Genomic DNA, 20,074 nt, shown 5'->3' with positions numbered 1-20,074 from the left:
ACAGTTCTTACTGCTGAGCATGGCACTGTGTTGTCAGCAGGCATCAGCTGTCCTGGCTGTGTCCCCTCCCAGCTCCTCACACATCCCCAGCCTCCTGGCTGGTGAGGAGCAGAAAATGCCTTGGCTCTGTGTAAGCAGTGCTCAGCAGCAATGAAAACATCCGTGAGTTACCAACACTGTTTCCAGCACAAGCCCCAAGTATAGCACTGTCCAAGCTACTCTGAAGAAATTTAACTGTGTCCCAGCCATAACCAGTAGAGCTGCTAATAAGACTTGAAGAAAACAGAGCATAAAAATTACCCCCTTTATCTGTTTAAAGGAAGCAATGTTTTTTGTGACCATGACTGTGGTTTGAATTTATTAGAAATGTTGAAATTCAGTGTCCTTGGTATCATTGTGAGATGACCTGAATGGTGATCAATAAACTTCTGCATTATAATTCATCTTTGAAAATATGTCCTCATGAAGTAAAACAGAAAATGTATTGTGTTTACCTTTAAGCTGAAAAGAATCTATGTACAGTGACAGAGGCATTTTTAGGAAAAGAAAGGAAATAATGTTTTTCTAGTTAGCAAGCCCCAAGATAACACAATCTTAAGGAGCTAAAACACTTGTGATTATTAAAGGCTACTGGGTTCTCAGTTCATACAAATTGAATTCTTTCATACTCTGAAGAGCTGTGGAAATCTAGCAAAGAATGCAGACTGTTGAAATGAAATAAGCATGTAAAGTGACTTTATATATGCAGGGATATAGCCACAAAGTTTGCATTGGAGAAAGAAATCTCATTACTCATCTTGTAAAAGAATTTTTAAATTCCATATTTGCTATCACTGACATAAAGGTTCTGCACATGAACAGGTTTTTTGTGATTTCCCAAAGATACTGGATTATTGAATTGACAAAGATCTGTTCCATTCTCTCCTGACTTCTTTTTTATAGGATAACTGATTATGGGAATACTAAAAGAAGATTGTATTTGTCAACAGTCCACAAGGAGTTATCTGCAACCCCTCTGCATGCAAAAATTCCTCTGTTTATGATCAAGCGCAAAATAGTAGGTACCTTGGGAATATTCCCTGGACTGAGGTTGAGCGTGTTTTCTAATCAGAAATGTTTTGTGTGTATTATGAACTTTTTGAAATTGTTGCTCAGTTTAGAACTCAGCTCCTACTGAAGATAGTTTTGTATCCCCCCTTTACTAGATGGCAGCAGAACCACTTAGTGCTGCACCTCTTCGGTGCTTCTTCTTATGTTAGGAATTCATTCTCATTTTACAAAATTACTACTGTTTGTGATGTTTATTCACCTCTCCTGTTGATCCAGCCTCTATTAAATTCTGTGTCCCTGATGCTTCTTCATGATAGTGCTCCTCCTCACATGTCCCTTCTCTTGCAGCAACCTTTGATGACATTCACTGGAGGTGCAGGTAGCCTCTGAATTTATAACTCTTTTTAAGATAGGTTGAGTGGAAGCAACTGTGGTAACTTAAAATTGAGGAGTTTTCTGCTTTGTGGGGAGAAGTAGTTGGATCTTTTTAGTTAATATGTGTCAGATTATACTCCTGAAATGGCTGTTAATTCAAAATCCAATGAAATTGAATTATTTTTCTTCACTGTAATTTCAGTTAGTTGGTGTCAGACTAGTACAGGTATTTCAGGATCAAAGTGTACATTAACGTACACCACGTTAGATTCAAGCAGAAGATGAACTTCAGTTATGTATTTTAATTTAGATAATAAAGCATGAATCAGATTTGCCTAGATGCTCTAATCATTTATAATGACAAAATATTTTAATAACCTTAATGCCTGACCAACCTTAAAGAGTAGATCTCTATTCCTTAGTATCTGAATATATATTTTCTTTAAATGGTTATCTGTCCTTTTATCATTGCTTTTGCTTAAAGGAGGGAGCATGCTGCTTTCAGTGGTAAGATAGATCTTTTACATGGCTCTGATAGTTCAACTTACTGTATACACAAGCTGATTGTTATTATCAACATGAGGGGTTGTGAATCAGGACATATAATCAGTTGTTTGTTCCATCAGCCGAACATAATTTGCATTTTCACGTGCTAGCTTTCTGTATTGTATTACTACAAGTTATTCTATTTTTCAACCTCATCATTAGAAGTATCAGTTATAACTAAATACTAAATTTTTCACTCCATTGCTTGGTGTCTTCAAAACAAGTATTACTTTCCTTCCAAAATTCAAGACTTAAGACCTGAACAGTAATGACTGCACCTATTTTTTTTTTCTCAAAAATATTTGCTATTTGGCAATCAGAAGCTAATATTTCTGCCTTGACTTTATAAGGAAACTAGGCATATACATTATGTTTTTATTTTTCCCTTAAAATTTCAACCATTGATCAGCTAAATTTTACACATGAGTAATCATATAAAATATATTACAGTTCTGCAAATTGAATGAAAATTGCTGCATTTCTCCTCAAGGCCATCTTATTTATTTGTATAAAAGGTGTGTTAGCCTCAGCTCATGGGTTTTACTAAACAGTATTGTTTCTCTTTTCTAGTGGTGCAATATGTGTATTGACTTGGTAACGTTTACCTATGAAATATTCAGAGGAGCTTTATTCCGGTCTTTGGATGAAATTATTGTTTCAGCTAACTGTAAGCTAAGAAAGATCTTCACTTTAAAATTCAAGCCACAAGATACAGCTGAGGAAGATGGTGTGTTTTAATTACTATCTTGTCTTAATCATAACTATTCATGTTACAAAATCAAAAGCTTCTTATTCTTCAGATTGGCAATTTGAAGGATTATGTGATTTCATAAAAATTAAAGTGGTAGTACAGCATATTAATCTGCTAGTGTTGGACTTAAGGCAACTAATTAAATATGTGTGTACTGCTGTGGTTTAAGCACTGAATTCCTTAGAAGTATTTTATTGAAGAAATTCTGTAGAATTTATCAAGTAGATAAATTTAGGATTAAGATTTATCAAGTAGAGATCTTGTTTTAATGCGGATATCTAATGCTGATAGAAATAAGGTTTTGGCCAAGAATTGAGTATCTGAGAGGAAGTAGAAGTACTGAAAACAGCAACATTTGCTGTTTGTTTTCTTAATTTTGGACAGTAGCTGATGAAAGATTTCTTTTTTATATAATTCAGACAAAATTGTAACAAAACATTATATAAAACAGGGCTATGAAACTATAATAAACACCTCAGATCTTATCTAGTTATCCTAATGTGGCCTTGTTTATTGGGAAAGTAGTATTGGTGATGAGATGGAAAATGACAGGTTTTTTGGTGATAGTTCAGGATATTGGTCAAGTTTACAGATCTCCAGACTCTCATCATAATTCCGAATCGTCATTTTCCGAGGAGAGAACTTCATTCCTCTCTGGTATTTGCAGTAATAGATGAGAAATTCAAAAAGCACAGCTGGCACTTTCTTATTTTAAACACACCCCTAGGAGATCTTCTATTTCGTTCAAATTTTCTTTTTGTGGCTTTTAAGGAACATACCTGAAAAAACGTTTCTGGTTTAAGGAGGGGTAGTTAACAGTACTGTTAAGTGTATCAAAATGTATCTTCCATTTGGAAACACTAAACCAATAGGGGAGAGTAGGCAAACCTTGTGATTACTCCTCTGATTTTTTGTTGGTAAAATTAGAAAAAATATTAATTAGAAAATGTCTACAGAGAGAATGTGGTATATTCTCAGCAGGAAACTGCAGTTCGAGCTCTCACTGGCATTCATTTAATTTAATTCCATTGGTGCATTGTATTTTCCCTTCCATTCTAAACAGCATCTGAAATGTGCTTGAATATCCTAAATGAGTTCCAAAATTCCAAAATGCAGTTAACATAATGAGTCAACAGCTTTAATAAACTGTATGCATAGTAAAATATTACACTTTTAATTACTTCATTATCAATTCTATGATTATTACACAGCTGGTGGGCATTAGTACATTCTGTATGCTTTTGAATTTCCTTATCTAGGCAATTCATAGAATCAGAATAATGGAATTGTTTAGATCAGAAAATACCTTTAACGTCTTTTAGGTCCAATTGTTAAGCCAGCACTGCCAAGGCCACCATGAACCCATGTCCCTAAGAACCCCACCCATGTGGGTTTTAAATGCCACCAGGAATGGTGACTCCACTCCCACCCTGGGCAGCCTGTTCCAGGGCTTGAGAACCCTTTTGATGAAGAAAGTGTTTCTAGTATCCAATCTAAATATCCTCTGGCACAACTTGGGGCTATTTCCTCTTGTGTTGCTGCTGGGTACCTGGGAGAAGACACCAATACCTACCTCTCTACAAGGTCTCCCTTCAGCCTCCTTTTCTCCTGGCTGAGCAACCCCTGTTCCCTCAGCAACATCTCTAAACTTGTTCTCCAGACCCATCTTAAATTTTCATTGCCGCTGAAGATTTGGCTGAATTAAAATGATTCTATACTTCATACCCAATCAAAGAAAAAGTTATTATTAATTAAGTTTCAGATAACAATTACTCTTTGATAAAGCTTTTTCCCTCACAGAATGATTTGAGTTAGTTGAGCTTCACTGAATGCAGTGACATTGCAAGTTGTAATGAGAGTTGTCATGCTTTAACCTCAGCCAGTAACTAAGCACCACACAGCCACTCCCCCCAGTGGGATGGGGGTAAGAATCAGAAGGGTAAAAGTAGGAAAACATATGGGTTGAGATAAGAACACCTTAATAATACTAAACTGTAATGACATGGGGAAAAAAAAAAAAAAAATTAAAAACCCAAGAACAGTTGTTTTTTTATTTGCGTAGCTTGTTTACTGCCAGCAGCTCTCCCCACTCAGCTTTCCCTCTAGCTGATCTGCTGAACACATTGCCACGTGCTCTGGAATATCCCTTGGGTCAGTTGGGCCAACTGTCCTGGCTGTGTCCCCTCCCAGCTTCTTGTGCCCCCCTGCCCTCTGCTCACTGACAGGGCAGTTTGGGGGCTGAACAACTCCTGACACATAAATATGTTATTGGCACTGGTCACATGCCAAATCCAAAACACAGCCCTCTACCAGCTACTGGCAAGAAAATTAAATCTGTCCCAGCAGAAACCAGGACAAGGGTCAAGTTCTTTGCTTCAAACTCCTTGGTGTGGTGGAATTACTGATTTCAAGGTGCAATGAGTGTGTTACTCATTTCAAGTAGCAAGGATACAGTATGTTTTGAATTTTAAAATGATAGTAAAGGCAAAGGAGAAACCGCACATACGAAGAAATTATTTCTGTATGAGGTCATTGAGATAGAAAGGGAATACTTCATCTTTTATGCCTCATGATACTGAAGCATACAGGCTTAAACTTTACCTAGTTTCTTGTTTCCATAGTAATGCACAACTTATGTACCAGTTTGTATCACTAAGCATTGCCCAACAGTGATAACTAATGTACTGGCTTGGCAAAAATAAAATGCTTTAAAATATATGTCCTATACTGAAATACAACATGGGATGTTTGAATTTTTTTATTCAAGTCTCAATACTTGATCCCTTATTCATGTTTGGGTTTCAGGTTATGTTTTCCTCTTATTTTCCTTGGAAACTAGGCTAATTCATTAGCTTATTATATTTAAGTCTTCTAAAATTTGGAATGAATTTGCATTATAACATCAGGAATGGTTCTGACACCGATTTCTTTCTTTATAGAGAGCAGCTTTCATAAACTCAGTCTATATTGGTTATCAAAGGGAAAGCAGAGATAATCAACTCACATTTTACTAGTGTCTGGTGTCACAAGAATACATAGGTTGGCATCTTTTTAGTTTATCATGAAAGCATAATGGTGTCTCAAGTTTGAAATTAAAGCTTGTTAAATTCTTTACTTGCATATATGGGACTTGTTTCCTACTTCAGTCCCACAGATGTGAAAACCATATTTAGCTGTTCATTTTATCTAAAAATCACTGTATCAGTGTTAGAATTAAAGCTGAGTTGTAATAAAAATTAACAAAATGTATTTCATGATTGTTTTGTTTGCCCTCTTGGCAAATCAAAGAGGTCAATTTTTTATGGATATTCCAGCCATTAGTATATATTTAATTAACTGTATTCAAAATTTTTGGCCTAAAAGTATACACAATATAATTTTTAAGTTTGCAATATAAAGTGACCAGTTGCAGCAAATTCTTCAAATTACCATAATCTATTCTGTTTTTATAGGCACATGAACTGAAGTATATGTAATCTACCAAATAATCTAAGTCAAACTGAATTCCATGAAGTAAAGCCCACGTTTTTTGATTCTAGGTACACGCATTGTTACACCTGGGCCATATGAGGCCTCAGAGGATATTCCTCCAACCTGCCAAATCAATTCTGATGTCCCACAAGTTACACAAGTGCTGAATCTAAATGAAATTCACAAGCTAAAAATAAAATGTAGGGGAAATGCAGTGCAAGAAACAGGTATTCTATTGTATTAAAATACTATTAATACAATCCATACAGTATGTGTACAAATGATTGATTGCTTTGTAAATGTCCATGTAAAGAGTTCCAATGCCTTAAAATGAAACAGGACAGCTCCTGCACACCTATAGTAGGTAAAGAAGATAGATTTTTATTCTACTGGGTTGAGAAATTTCTCAGCCTTGAGGATTCTCATTCTTAGCATTTGAATTCAGTGAATAATCATTTCCACCATTTCTGTTAAAATGCTCTGAAGAAACGTGCAAAGTATTGACCAAAGGAATAAGGTTACAGAGAATGATAACTACTGGTTAAGTTTGAGACTATACCATCTCATGAAGCTCTAAAGAAAAATAAACTGTAAGAACAACCTTGATAATATCAAATCTTTTTTAAAACTACTTTTTAAACTTCCATTCTTCTGCTTTTACCAGAATTTGAAAAAAAAAAAAAAGAAAACCTCATGAAGATTTCATCATCTGCTCTAAGCTGCCTTTGCTGGTGCATTTTCCATTTGTTAGCTTTTGCTCTCTCAATATACCTTCTTAGCAAAGGCAATCTTTGTCCTACAGCAGCTAAAATGAACAGTAGGGGTTTTGAATTTTTGCTTAGAGAAAGACCCTTCATATTTTTACTTATTTAAATTACATTCAGCTTTTTTTTTTTTTACAAGCAAGTACAATTTTTATATTAAAGGGGAAAAAATGCTTTTAGAGTATTACTGCCCTACAAGTAGTCAAGCCAGAGTTCTGTTGTAAAGTTGGATTAAAAATTTGCCTTTGGAATAGCAGAGGAAGCTCTCTAATCCAATTTCTGTGTGACTATATTAAAAAAAAATAAAAAAAAAAACAAACCTTTTTGGTTGGATTGTCAAAATATGAGGGACTGTAAAATTTAAATGAATACAATGTGAATCATGCATCTAAGAGGAAGAAATTAATGTTCATTTAAAACAAGACTCAGATTTTACCATCTGGACTCCAAAGATACATAGCCCTTAGGAATACATGGTAAAATAATTAATGATAACATTCCTCACCTGCATGAAATTGAAATGTCTTCAGTTTAAGCTTTAATTTTTTTTTAATCTCACTTTATGAACATAGCATATTTTCTTCCAGACATGTTTTCAAATTTCAGAAGTTTCCCTACTTGAAATTGGACACTTTAGTATGTTTAGGTACATTTTAATTGGAAAATGTTCTTTTAATCCACCAAAGTTTTTGTTTATTTGATAATCAAAAGCCCTAATTATTTTTAGTATCATCCACTTTTAATTACACATATTATGTCATTATGTCATCAACACACTGTTATGTTTAGATGTAGGTAATTAATTGCAGTCAATTAATGTGGTCATTAAGAGAGATTTTAATGCAAATCAGCTTTTCTAATTGGAGCTAACAACATCCCAAGGTAGCCAGCAAAAAAGAAATTGATGTTAAACTGAGACAGGTCATCTGATCTTGTGAAATGGCAGCTGTTAACAACAACCAAATGTCACATCAGGAAAAAAGGAGTCAGGTAATGGCAGTAAGCAGCTTCTTCTGGGCATAGTAGTACAGTAAATGATGGTACTGGTGGCTAATGTATGATCTGTTTTTCATTTCCTTGATGACACTGTAAATAAAGCTGATCTTGAAATAAGGTTATGAAAAATGCTCAGAGGAATCAGCAAAAAATATTTTGTTTCTACTTTATTGCTTTATGAAGGTGTCAAATCTCTAAAGTGAGATAGTAATTTAATACAAGTTGTAGCAAGAAAATATCTTTGGACACTGTAGATATTAAATATAAATTAATGTGAAGATACCAATTTTATCAGCTCTGGAAAGGAGAATTCACTGATGATCTTGGAGAATTATAAAAGAGGAAAATAGATAGTACATGTAGCTCTACAATGCTGATGGTAAAATTTAATGTGTAACCATTTTACTGCCTTTCCTTTTTAAATTTTTTGAGAACACTCACCTGCATTCCATGTTTATTTTTTGTCTTGGCAATTTCCAAGCTTTAAAAAACTTACAGAAATAAATCTACAGTAAAAAAAAAAAATTCAGTAGTGAAAAGGGTAGAATATTTTAGCAGCAATAGAGTGTATTTGCAATATTAAGGCTCAGCCATGGTAATGCAGTAGATTCAGTAATTTCAAAAAGCATGGTACGTGTAAATAGTTCTCTGAGCTGTGACTGATACCTTGACAGTCTTGCCTCTGGTTTTTTTCTGTTATTATTTATTTATTCTGTTATTTATTAATTACAGTTCTTTTTTTCTTCCTGTCTGAAGTTAGGTTTTCATTGAAGTTCTAAAGAAATCCTGAAACCATTTTTTTTTGTTTATAAATAACCCACTTTTAAATAAATCTTTAAAGCAAGGAGATTAGAAATATGTCTCTGTAATAGACCAAAAGTTTCTTGCTGATAGGCTGACACACTTTTATAAAATGTGCATTTGCTATTCCTATATTTCTAGGGAGTGCACTTTAAAGGAGCATAACTTTTATATACGTTTAGTTTTCATAATTCTTTTAGTTGATTCTGAAAAAAATATTATTTTTTTATTGTTTGTAAGTACTGTAATTTTTTTTTAACTCTTAATTTTCTTAACTTAGGTAACTTGGGTAATAGAGGCCAAGGCAACATATGCAATAGTAAAACTCAGGATGTATCACATATTGCATTTGGGTCAAAGATCCTTGGGCCACCTCCATCTTCAAACAGAAGAACCAATGCAAAGGTACCTGGAAAGGTAAGAAGGGCTAAAGTCCAACTACACCACTGGCACTTTTGCAAAGGAAGATATTGATAAGCAGAGGAGTTAAACTAAAGCTTTATTTCAGAGGCTGCCTCCAAAGAACTGTGATAGGTCATGGGCCTCCAGTGCCAGAGATCCTGTAATATCCAGAGGAGGGCAAGGGGAGTGCAGGGGTGGCTCCAGCACAGGGCATGGGTTTATTGAGCCCACAGGAGAGAGGGCTAAGGGGAAATCTGGTTGTCATTTTCAGTGAATGCAGGGCTGTAGAGAAGTCAGGCCAAGGGCAGCAGGCCCTAATTGCAGAGAGGCTCTGACTAAACACAATAAAGTGGCTCAGTACTGCAACAGAGCCACAAGAGATTGGAGAATTCCAAAACTTCTGAAGACATCAAAACTCGAATGAAACAGAATGATCTAATTTCAGCATCAGACATAAAGATGCCTCTTTCTACTGAAATTACTCTGTGATTTCATAACTCGTTCTTTTCTGAATTTCTAGTTCTAGACTGCTGAAATTTCTCTGGTGTGTGTGGGTGTGTGTAAATATTTTTCCTTATGATGAGAGCTATAATGCAGAGCAGAAATTACATTTCAGGATGCTCTGATGGTCAACTTTACAGTAGCACATGTGATGCTGTCAATTAGAATGCCAGGGAAAACACCTGATCCCAGTCTGCCAGCAAAAAATATGCAAGTTTTTGGGATCTGATCAGGACTACAGTTTTCAGTTTAGCATAAGGGATAGAATAAGGGATCCAGCCAACTCTTGTGTAGGAAGTCACTTGAAAGTCAAGATGTAAAATAAGAAAGAAGAAAAGACTCCTGAGGTCTAGAATAACTACCAGTTTTAGTCTTTTTATTCTGATAGTGAATTCTAATTTTTTTCCCTTTTCTCTGCATTGTTCCATTCACTCAGTGAAAAAATAAAACCACCTCTGCCTGCTACTTAACTGTAAAGATTGAAGATACCACACTGAATAGAACCTGCCATGAAGTTTTCTGAAAAGATAGTGTTTAAAAAAAGATTTGGAAATATATATTTGAAAAAGAAGTGTAATTCAAGTATGTTTTACCTTTGAGTATTTTGAAAGCTGTTATATTTTTGTCTTTCATGAAGAAATAATGTCTTTCAAGGTAACAAAGACTTTGGTTAGCAAAACATCATGCCAACTTCAAAATTCAGGAATGCCAACTGAATCCATACCAGAAGCCAAAAAACTGGAGCTACCACTCTGGCCATGCAATGATACTTTAGATCAAGGAGGCAAAAGAAATGCTCTCCAAACAATTGCAAATGAATATCAAAATGGTAAGAGCATAAAGCAAAGACTTTGTAGACTTCTCAAACTGCCAAATTTTTGCATGATGGTGCCTTTGAATCTAGGACTTAATTCTTTGTTTTTCTAGTCCTTTATCTACTTAATTAATTACTAAAGACATGTTCATTAAATCATGACTTATTCTCCTGTATGAAGGTGAATAAATGCTCATTCTCTCTGCAACTATTTGTATTGTCAGTGATTGAACCAGGGATCATCACCTGCTGGCATTAGCTGCAATTTATACACATGCTCCTCTTTCTTCATGCTGTGAAATTAACTGAGCTACTGCAGTGGTTTTTGATTGTTTTACAGACTTTGCAGACTTTTATGAGCCTGTTTTTTATAATTTCTATGGTTTTCTCTTCTTCCATACCTAGTGTTAAATTTTTCCTTCCTGGTGGCTGCTCTTTTCTTGCTGCCCTGCAAGATTCCCATGCTGTTTAGCTGTTTGCATCCCAGTACAGTGCCCCATATGCACACAATATGAGTCTTCACAGGCATTTCATTTCTGCATTGCATTTCAGACCCTGACATTCAGACTCAGAAAACATCTGTGAGTGGAGAAGCCAATTTTCAGCTCACCTCACCACAAGTACCATCACCAGACAAGAACAGTCCTAGAAGATTATCTCTAAAAAAGGCAGCTGAACCTGCATGGGAGATAACCAGTGGTATGGTACTCATTTTATGTTATTTTGCATTTCAGTTCTATGTGGTCTGAGGGACTATCTGTTGTAAATTTCAAAGGAACCAAAAGCAGTTAATATAAAAAAAATAAATTCCTGTGTTGTGGGGGATTATGGAAATCAAGCACCCTGCAACAGAATTGCTTTTGAGCATTGATAAAGATTTGCAGGATTAAGCAGAGTACCAGAGCAGTGAATGAATATCAAAAGAAAAATTCCATACTCTCATGATTAAAGGAAAAGAACTAAACATAATTTATTCTTTAAATCCCTAATAAATTTAACACTGAAGATGCCAAATATGAAATGTACAAGAAATTTTACTTGTCCTAGATAAGACTTTAGAATATTAACTACAGTACATATGTAATATCGGGAGGGGAAAGGGGAAAAGGAAAGGTGAAGGGTTGTTTTGTTTCTTTTCTTATTCACACGAAGACAGCTTATGTTTTGGATTTCTTTCCCTTTCTCATCTGTCTGCCAAAAAGTGTGGATTTTTTTGGTCATACAATGTCAATCAACTTCTTTTGCATGAGTCTGGGAATTGCATTATTGTGGCAAAAGTGTCCCTGGTCTCTATGAAAAAGTAGTGTTACTTTTTATTAGAAGGCATAGCCACCAGTTTGAAAAGTGATTGGACTACTCAGATGTGCTCAAAATTGACCAACGAGATTTTCCTTGCTATTGTGAGTGATTTCCATTGTGTTTATTCTTTGGGGATATTTAGAAAGGAATATATACTATGGCAGTTTCAGTAATCCATAATTGCTATTATGCAATCCATAATTAGACTGAAAGGGATGCAAGGTGTTCAGGCAAATAGAGAATTCTTCCGGAGAATTTTTTGATTCCTTCCTATTTACCTGAATTTTGAGAACTCTGGGGCACGAATCACAGTCTTAATTTGTTTTTCATCTAGAACACCAGGACCTCTGTCTAGTGCCAGAATTTTAGAAAACTTAGCCAACACTTGTTATTTTGTGTAAATGTAAGTGATATGAAAAGACAAGCCTTAGGGCAGCAGACTGGCTTGTCTAAATGCCCTTTCAAAAATTCGGAGTCTGAGACCTGAGGAAGAAAGCTCTGTATAAAGTCTGCTCTTTTGCTGTTTGTGTTTGCAAGAATGAAAGCTGTTTCTTTATAATCTTAATTGTGTGTATACAGGCAGATAAATGCATTATGTTAGTTTGTAAGGTACAGTTCTACAAACTTTTTTCCTCGTATTTTCATTGCTTGTCACTGTTGTCACTCTCAGTATGCAGATTTCAGTTTCTCCTCAATGCATGGTGTTATCTAATTTTATGTAGATGACATAATGATTTCTTTATCCATTAATACTGGATTTATTTTTTCTGAAGGACTTCCTATAAGCCACTTCTTGATCAGGAAAGTCCTCTTCTAGGCTTTGTTCTGGACTTCTTCCAAAGTGGGATGAACTTGACCTGAGAGAAGAAACTAAATGAGTGAACATTGTTTATGCCAATCTTATTTACTCAGTGTTGAAACCTTCATTATAATGTTAGGCTGCGATTAGCAGCTTTAGCATAAGTCTGACTGTGTAAAAGAGCTAATTAGATGTTAAGGTGATCATTCTTGCATTTATGTTGTTTGCTGCAATGTTGTGATTACGTAGTAGTTTGCATATTTTACTCAGAATGTACTCCAAATTATTCATTACAATTGACATGGAAATTATGAGTTAAAAAGAAATTCTACTATAGATTTTGTTGGAGAGGTAATGGGGTTTTGGTTCAAAACTCCCTGTATCTTTCACTTTTGGATTATTGAAAAAGTGCTACACTGACTACAGGTAACAGATATTGCTGAACTCTGTAACCAGCATAAAATGTCATCTTCAAATCATACAGATTTTTCTGTCTTCTCCCTGGATATTTAATTAAGAATAAGTATAGTGCTATGAAAATGAATGTTTGGGTTTCACTCAATCAAAGTATATTTCTTCAACAACTATGGAAATGAATATAGTTCTTTACAGGGTGGCTTAGACTAAAAAGGCAGAATATTCAGGCTAATATTACATAGATAGTAATAATTTTAAAGTAGTTCTTTATATTTTTGAACTCCTTTTGATCTGGGCAAGACATTATAATGGTGACTAAAGTGTAAGAAATTTTTGGATGTCTGAGCCAGAGTCAGATGTCAAAGTCAGGAGTTTAAGGCTTTAATTGCCTCATGTTCTTTAAACACTTGACAAAAGCTGTTACTCTATGATTTCTTTTTCACTTTTCCGTGTTTTGATACTTCATTCAAAATTGACTTAAAATTTTAAAAAGCAAGTGATTCATCACAATGTTTCTTTCAGATTCATTACACAATTTTATCTGTATTGCCCTCTACAAATTAAACAGCCACAACTGCATTGGAGTTATTCTAGAATGAGAATAGATCGGGTGAGATTGCAATGTGGGAAGTGGGTTCTTACTAAGTCAGTAGACAAAAAATTTAAGTCACTCCTCTCTACTCTTTCCCAGTTCTATGTGCATAAGAATTAGTGAATTCTCCTGAAGTGGGTTGTACACTAAGTGTATAACCATACCCTAGAGAGCTCTTTACAGTGGTCTGAGCAATTAGTGCATATTTATAAACCACAAAGACAGCATGAGACATGTCAAATCTAATTTTGTGATGGGGAAAAGACCTTCTGAATACTGAAGGAGTGTATGTTATGTATTTTGGTGTTAGTCAAGACACTGACAGGGAAACCTAATAAAATGTGTCTAGATTAAACTGGAAGGGTGGGTGCTAGACTGGAAAGACTCCAAAGGGCTGAGATAAAAAAAAATACAAAAACTATCTTGGCCAGATAACTCTTGAAGATTTTTTTGTTTGTTTTGAAAAATGCAACAAGTAAAACTGTTAATATCTTTGCCTTAGGAAAAGGGGTAAACATAATTTTAGACTTAGAAACCAAAATAGGTGGGAAAAAGATTCTTTATATCCAGAAGAGTTGTCCAGTTGAAGTTTGGGGATAAGTAATATTTTTGTGGCGTTTCTGCGTAGCACTTTCTGGAGTTGTGAACAAAGCAGCATTTCCAGGGCCAAAGACTTTCAAAACAATTGCAGTCTTGGTGGGCCAGATTCCTACAGGATAAGTAATTGAGTAATTGAAAATAGTGATTTAGTGTGACAGACAGAATCAGGTGGGGGTTCTTACTGATGATGGTCTTCATGAAGAGATTGAAAATTGGTCTTTTCTGGAACAAGAAAATGCAAGCTATGGACATACAAGATACATCAAGCCCTGATTTTTCACTGGTTCCTGGATATTAACTGGAGTTTGGTAGCTTTACTGTCTTCAGTAAACTGGAAAAATCACAGCAACCCAGTAAGAAGACAGCTGTTTCTCCTGGCATCTCATTCTTCTTCCTTTTGCCTTCATTTATGGTGATTAAGATTTCCTCCCATCTGCCCCCCCTCCTCAAACTGCTGAATCTACCTGAAGTGGTAATTCTAACAAAACTAAAAGTAAAATATCCCAGTAAAGCACAAAATACCACATTAAACTTACTGTCTTCTGTGGTGGAAAACATTTTATTATTGCAATGCTACTTTATTATTACATTTTCAGTATTTTTTTCATTGAGTTTTTTTTAATGTGGTTGATGGTAACTTTGTTTTATGGAGCTGGAAAGTTTCAATATCTAGTGAATAATCCACACCACACTACCTTTAATGAAGATAAGGGAGTATTGCATACTTGAGCAATTCTCCTTTTCTTAGATGCTATTTGAGATTGGTTGTAATCAATCAAATTGACATTTTTTTCTATACCATCATTTCAAACAATAAAATATAAGTTAACAATAAGAATATAAAAGTGGTCTTTTCATGTGTATCTGGTGCACTCAATCTTTAAATCCATTTCTGTAGTTTATTGTTTGTTTTAAAATTGTCAGATTAGTTGTGACTATATTCAGGGAAACCTGGTGAAACAGATAACTTTATACATTTTTCATGTCGCCCTTCTCTATCAGAACAGTAGTTTGAAATTGAGATTTAAACCATAAGTTCTAAATGTAAAAGTGTGAAATTCCAGCAGTAAAGGAGCAGATTGTAATATTATGAACTTTTCACCAATGTGTGATTATTTTTTAAATGTCAGATGGAAAAAATGTCTATAGAAAAAGATCAATGGCCATATTTAATAAAATCGTTCTTTCCTAAATAAAATTCAGCTGTGCATTTCAAATTTTGATGGCTAAACAGTTTCAGGTTTGCAAATGGCAGTCTTGCATATCCTGTACCAAAGCCTGTATACTTTTTGAGTTCTGTTTAGAAATTTTTTATTACCTTGCTGCACTTTGAAAGCTGATCTTTTTTCATTGCATCCTCATCACTCTTATTCTTCTTTGATAGGCAAAATATTTCGGTATTAGAAAAACTTATTTTGCTGTACAACTTTCTGAGAAAATGAGAACGATCAGAGTAGCTCACAATTTACGTATTTTGAAATTGTACGTTTCAGATCCATGGGTGCTTCCAGAGAGGCTCACTGAGAGTATTCAGATGGACAGAAAGCAGCACTCTGGAGTTACTGGAAGTTCAGACTGCTCTAATTTACCCTCTGCCCAGAATGCCTCTGTTGAACATGACAGCAGAGAAACAGCTGATCATCCCAGGAGTAAGAAAGAGGTTTTCACATTTTCATCAAAACCTCGATTAGCTCCGTACGGCAATTCTCCGAATCTATCACCAGAGAGTTACATTTTCCCATTGGAACTGGAGCTAGATAGTAAAGGAGAATATGAGAAAACCAGAACTGAAGACAGCTGTGAAGGAACTGAAAGCAGTGAGGAGGTAGGCCACTTTGTACATGTACCTCTTGATAAAGCAAACCTCAGCCTAAAACTCCTAGGATGAGATTCTGTCTTCAGGCCAATCAGAGAGGATAAATCATCTTTTCCCCAAATATCCCCAGGTAGATTTGTCTCTGTCAGGTTGCTGTGTCTAACCAGATACAGGACTCAGTGCAGGTGTACCCTGTGTAATGTTGACAAAAGAAACCTAATTCTGTCAGCCCCATGCTAACAGAGAGATGCCAGAACTGTGCATCATTACTACAAAAAAGATTCTAGGAAAGCCTGCATCATAGATTTGAGTGAGATCCAAGTCCTTTATGGCTGCTCAAGACTTCAATAAATAAGTCTACATTGTGTCTTTTAAAACTGCAAATGGAGACTGGTTTTGCTCATTTACATTGTTGAAGTGAATTACAAAATTCCAGCTTTTGAATGTCACTTGATTATTGGTATTTCTGCTGCATATCCTGTCTGAGCATCATCAACTTTAATTCTTTTGCAATGCAGAAATCTTCCAGCAATTAAATTAATGAAAGAAAGCAAACAATTTTTTAGTATATCTATCTAGTATCATCTGATATATAGAAACTTGCTAAATTGTCAATGTATGCAATAATTTCATTATGTCATTACAGTAACTGCTAAAGTTCCTACCTTTATGAACATTCTAGTATATTTCACATTTAGCTATAAAATCTGTTTCTTAGCATTTGAATCTGTAGCTCACAGAAGAGAAATAAAATCTGAGTGCATAATAGCAAGATGGACTGAATTTAACTGTTTTACAAAATAACTGAGGGAATAAAACTATAAATTTCCAAAATGTGTACCATTAATAAAACTGAGGGATTATCTTCTTGAAGGTAAATTCCATGCTGTGTAATCCTGGACTCACTGGAGTCAGTAACAATTTTGGATCCCTTTCATGGGCAGCAGGATTGCACCTCAGCTGTGAGAGGCACACTGCAGGTGATGCTGCCTTACATCCTGTGTGGGAGCATATGGCATAGGAGCAGCATCATGGGATGAGGATGGGGTCACTCTCATCTTTTCTTTCTTGAGAATAAGAACACTGAGGCAAACACTAAATGGACTCCTGCATTATTTCTCTTTTCATCTGTTCATTCCTGCTGATTATTTTTGAGATGAGATATGAGTGAGCATCATATACTTGATTAATGGGATATTTTGCAGAGACATTGCTAGAAACATGGATATAAGGTTAATAAACCAACCTCTAAAATTCTTAAATTGTATTCAATTGATAATGAATATGATATCCAGTACCATATGATTACCAGAGCAGAGCAGTGATCTCAGTAGGAGTTATTTCTTCTATATTTAAGTTGAGATGCAATGTGAAAATACGGAATATTTATAATTCAATTGAAAGACATCATTGTCATGGATTCATTGCTTAGTTTTGGTTTACAGTTGTAATAAATTCTACTGAAATTATGATTATCAGATAAAGACACAGGTTTTGGAGGTTACCAGCATTCAAAATCTGCCCTGACATTTTGAAAAGAGTAATCAGCTTCAGATGTAAGAATATGTTTATGGAATAGTCAGTGTATTTGCCAGGAAAAGCAGCTGTTTTTCAGAATCCTTGTAAATTCAGAAACAGAAAGCAGAGATTAAAGAGAAATTTTGAAGTGTTAAAGTTATGTAAAACTGAATTGTGTAGTGGCAAAAGGGAACCAACCATTCTTGCTTTGTTTCCTAAATTCAGGATGACAACAGTGAACTCAGCCAGAGTACTGAGAACACTGAGAACAGCCACAGTAGACAAGGAACATCTGATTCAGCAGTTTTTAAAGAGATCCCATTAAATAAGATGTCACAGAGAAATGAATACTGGAAGAATAAGGAACACAGCAAATATAGCTTCGAAGAGGCCATCTTATCAAAGCCACAGAGTTCCACCATGAGAAAAACAGAATCTATTAGCTTTCAAAAAAGTTTAAAGCCTATCCTTTCTCTTTCTCCAATTCAAAGTAAATCCAAATCCTTTAGAGTAATTAGAAATCTATATGAAGAAACTGAAAGATATGAAGGAGTTTCAGATCAATTAGAAAGATCTGTCAGTAAAACATCTCTCAAGAAAGTCTCAAAAGGAAGTTCATGTCTGACAGCACAGACTTGTGTAAGTGATTTTTACTTTGAAATGATATTACTAGATTGTATGGAGAAGCTATATTAGATATACCCATTTGCATAAAGTGATTAACAGTACATCTTTCATTCATATATATTCTGGTTTCATTATAACTGCATTTACTGTGCTCAGTCTGTTGAAAGTTGATTTTTTAGGGGTTTGTGGCACACAAAATAATACTCCAGATATAACAGAAATCACAAAGGTTTGTAGATAAAAAAGATGTGTCATTGAGCGACTGACATTTTAGAAATATATGAGTTAGAAAATAGTTTGGGGCTGAAAGGTTACAGAGGAAAATTGGCAGATTTTAAATTGCTGTATTAACAAATGACCACAGAAGGAGTGTTAATTTGGGTTCTTCATGGTCTCTGTGTCAGCCCTGAGCAATGATAAATTATGTGACTGAGAGCCAGCAGTGAGGCAGCTTCTGTCCAGCAGTCAGCCAGAGATGGCTGCAGAGAATAACAGGGCAAGGACAGGGAAAGCATCTTTGTATGATAAAATTTGTTTCTATTCTGCATTCCCTTACCCTCCCATTATAGTTTATAGGAATTTAATTTTTTCTTTTTTCCAGTAGCTACTTACATCTTTGCAATTAAACACATTCCTTGTTTCCTGATCCTTTCAAGTTTTAGAAAATTGTTCCACTTACAATTCAAGTATGTTTGTTACTTTCGTGAAAGATATTATCAGTGTTTAATGCAGTCATCAACTTTGTCCTGTAGAACACAGCTAAATGCAGACTCTCTAGCTGGATTGCAATTGTTGATTACTAATTTAGACAGTGAGGTTATTACCACACTGCACTTACAGCTGTAAATATATTGCACATATGATTTGTTGCTTGTGGTTTTTTTCAAGACCAAATCCTATTATTAATGTATAGAAACTCATTAACTACAGACTTTGTTTTACTGCTGCAAAGAATAAGATTAAAATATCTAGCAGATCTAGGTCTTATACTTGATTTGATCCAGTCTTAAAATTTTACAGAAGCCCTTGCTTGGAGTTCTTTGACACTTCTTTTGGTGTTTACACAGAGGGCTAGTAAAGGAAAAAAAGTGCTTAACCAAGTCTTCTGCAATTGATTTGCCTGCTGCTTAATATGCTTTAAGGACCTGGTTTCTTGCAATGTTTTATTCATGTTTTAATAGAGTTTTCTATTATTAAGTTCAAATATTTTTAATTAAGAAGGAATTATAGCCCTCTGGGTAATATTGCAAGCATGTAGATAGCTGGTAATTAAAGTTTTCCACACATATAACTACATTCAAACAATTCTGAATAAATCATTTGAACCTAGAAGAATGCAAATGTCATTATATATGAAAAAAATCCTTTAAACAACAGGTTTTATCAATCTAGCAAAAGTTTTAAGTGCTTAATAAAAATACTTTATTGTAAGAGAAGAATATGCAAATAGACAAGATAAGCTTTTAGTTACTAAATGAAATACTAATTTTAAACAAATTTAGAAGTATTGCAAAATTACTTCTTACATCAAAAGATTCTCCTAAATTACAAAGTTAACTTAATTTCAAATTCAGTTTTCAAATTCTTTCTTTGAAAACCAACAAAGACAATATAAAATTTTTGAAGAGACTTTTTGGTAGTAGTTATCTGAAGTTGAAGAATAAATATTCCAAACTATTTCTCCTTCATTAGTTTATTGTAGAGGATGTTTAACACAGAAAATAGCATCAGGTCATAGCATCTCTTCTCCTTCCTGACTGTGGTATTTTCAGTGAGACCATTACAGGAAAAGAAAACAGAATGCCAATTTGAAATAAGCTGGGGAGGGGGGTGGGGGAACAGCAGATGTTTAGAATTATTCTATAATGATTCCAAAAATCTATGCATCTTTCTTCATAGTTGTAAAGGAAAAGACAAGCAAGTTTGGGCAATTTT

General features: G+C 34.8%; 1 protein-coding gene across 1 annotated transcript in view; it reads left to right on the top strand.

Annotated features, from left to right (window-relative positions):
• The window catches only part of CFAP20DC (CFAP20 domain containing), a gene marked incomplete at its 3' end in the record, with an annotated part of 77,045 nt that overhangs the window by 16,567 nt on the left and 40,404 nt on the right, over window positions 1-20,074 (top strand). Inside the window, exons 7-14 of the mRNA XM_079317198.1 lie at window positions 943-1,057; window positions 2,542-2,698; window positions 6,262-6,420; window positions 9,035-9,171; window positions 10,312-10,486; window positions 11,024-11,170; window positions 15,672-16,003; window positions 17,738-18,151. Coding sequence (XP_079173324.1) covers window positions 943-1,057; window positions 2,542-2,698; window positions 6,262-6,420; window positions 9,035-9,171; window positions 10,312-10,486; window positions 11,024-11,170; window positions 15,672-16,003; window positions 17,738-18,151 — 1,636 coding nt within the window. The remainder of the gene's footprint in view (window positions 1-942; window positions 1,058-2,541; window positions 2,699-6,261; window positions 6,421-9,034; window positions 9,172-10,311; window positions 10,487-11,023; window positions 11,171-15,671; window positions 16,004-17,737; window positions 18,152-20,074) is intronic.

This window comes from Erithacus rubecula, assembly GCF_903797595.1.
Source record: "Erithacus rubecula genome assembly, chromosome: 13".
Taxonomy (NCBI): domain Eukaryota; kingdom Metazoa; phylum Chordata; class Aves; order Passeriformes; family Muscicapidae; genus Erithacus; species Erithacus rubecula.
The sequence above is the reverse complement of the archived record's forward strand: the minus strand, read 5'-3'. Positions and strand labels throughout refer to the sequence as shown.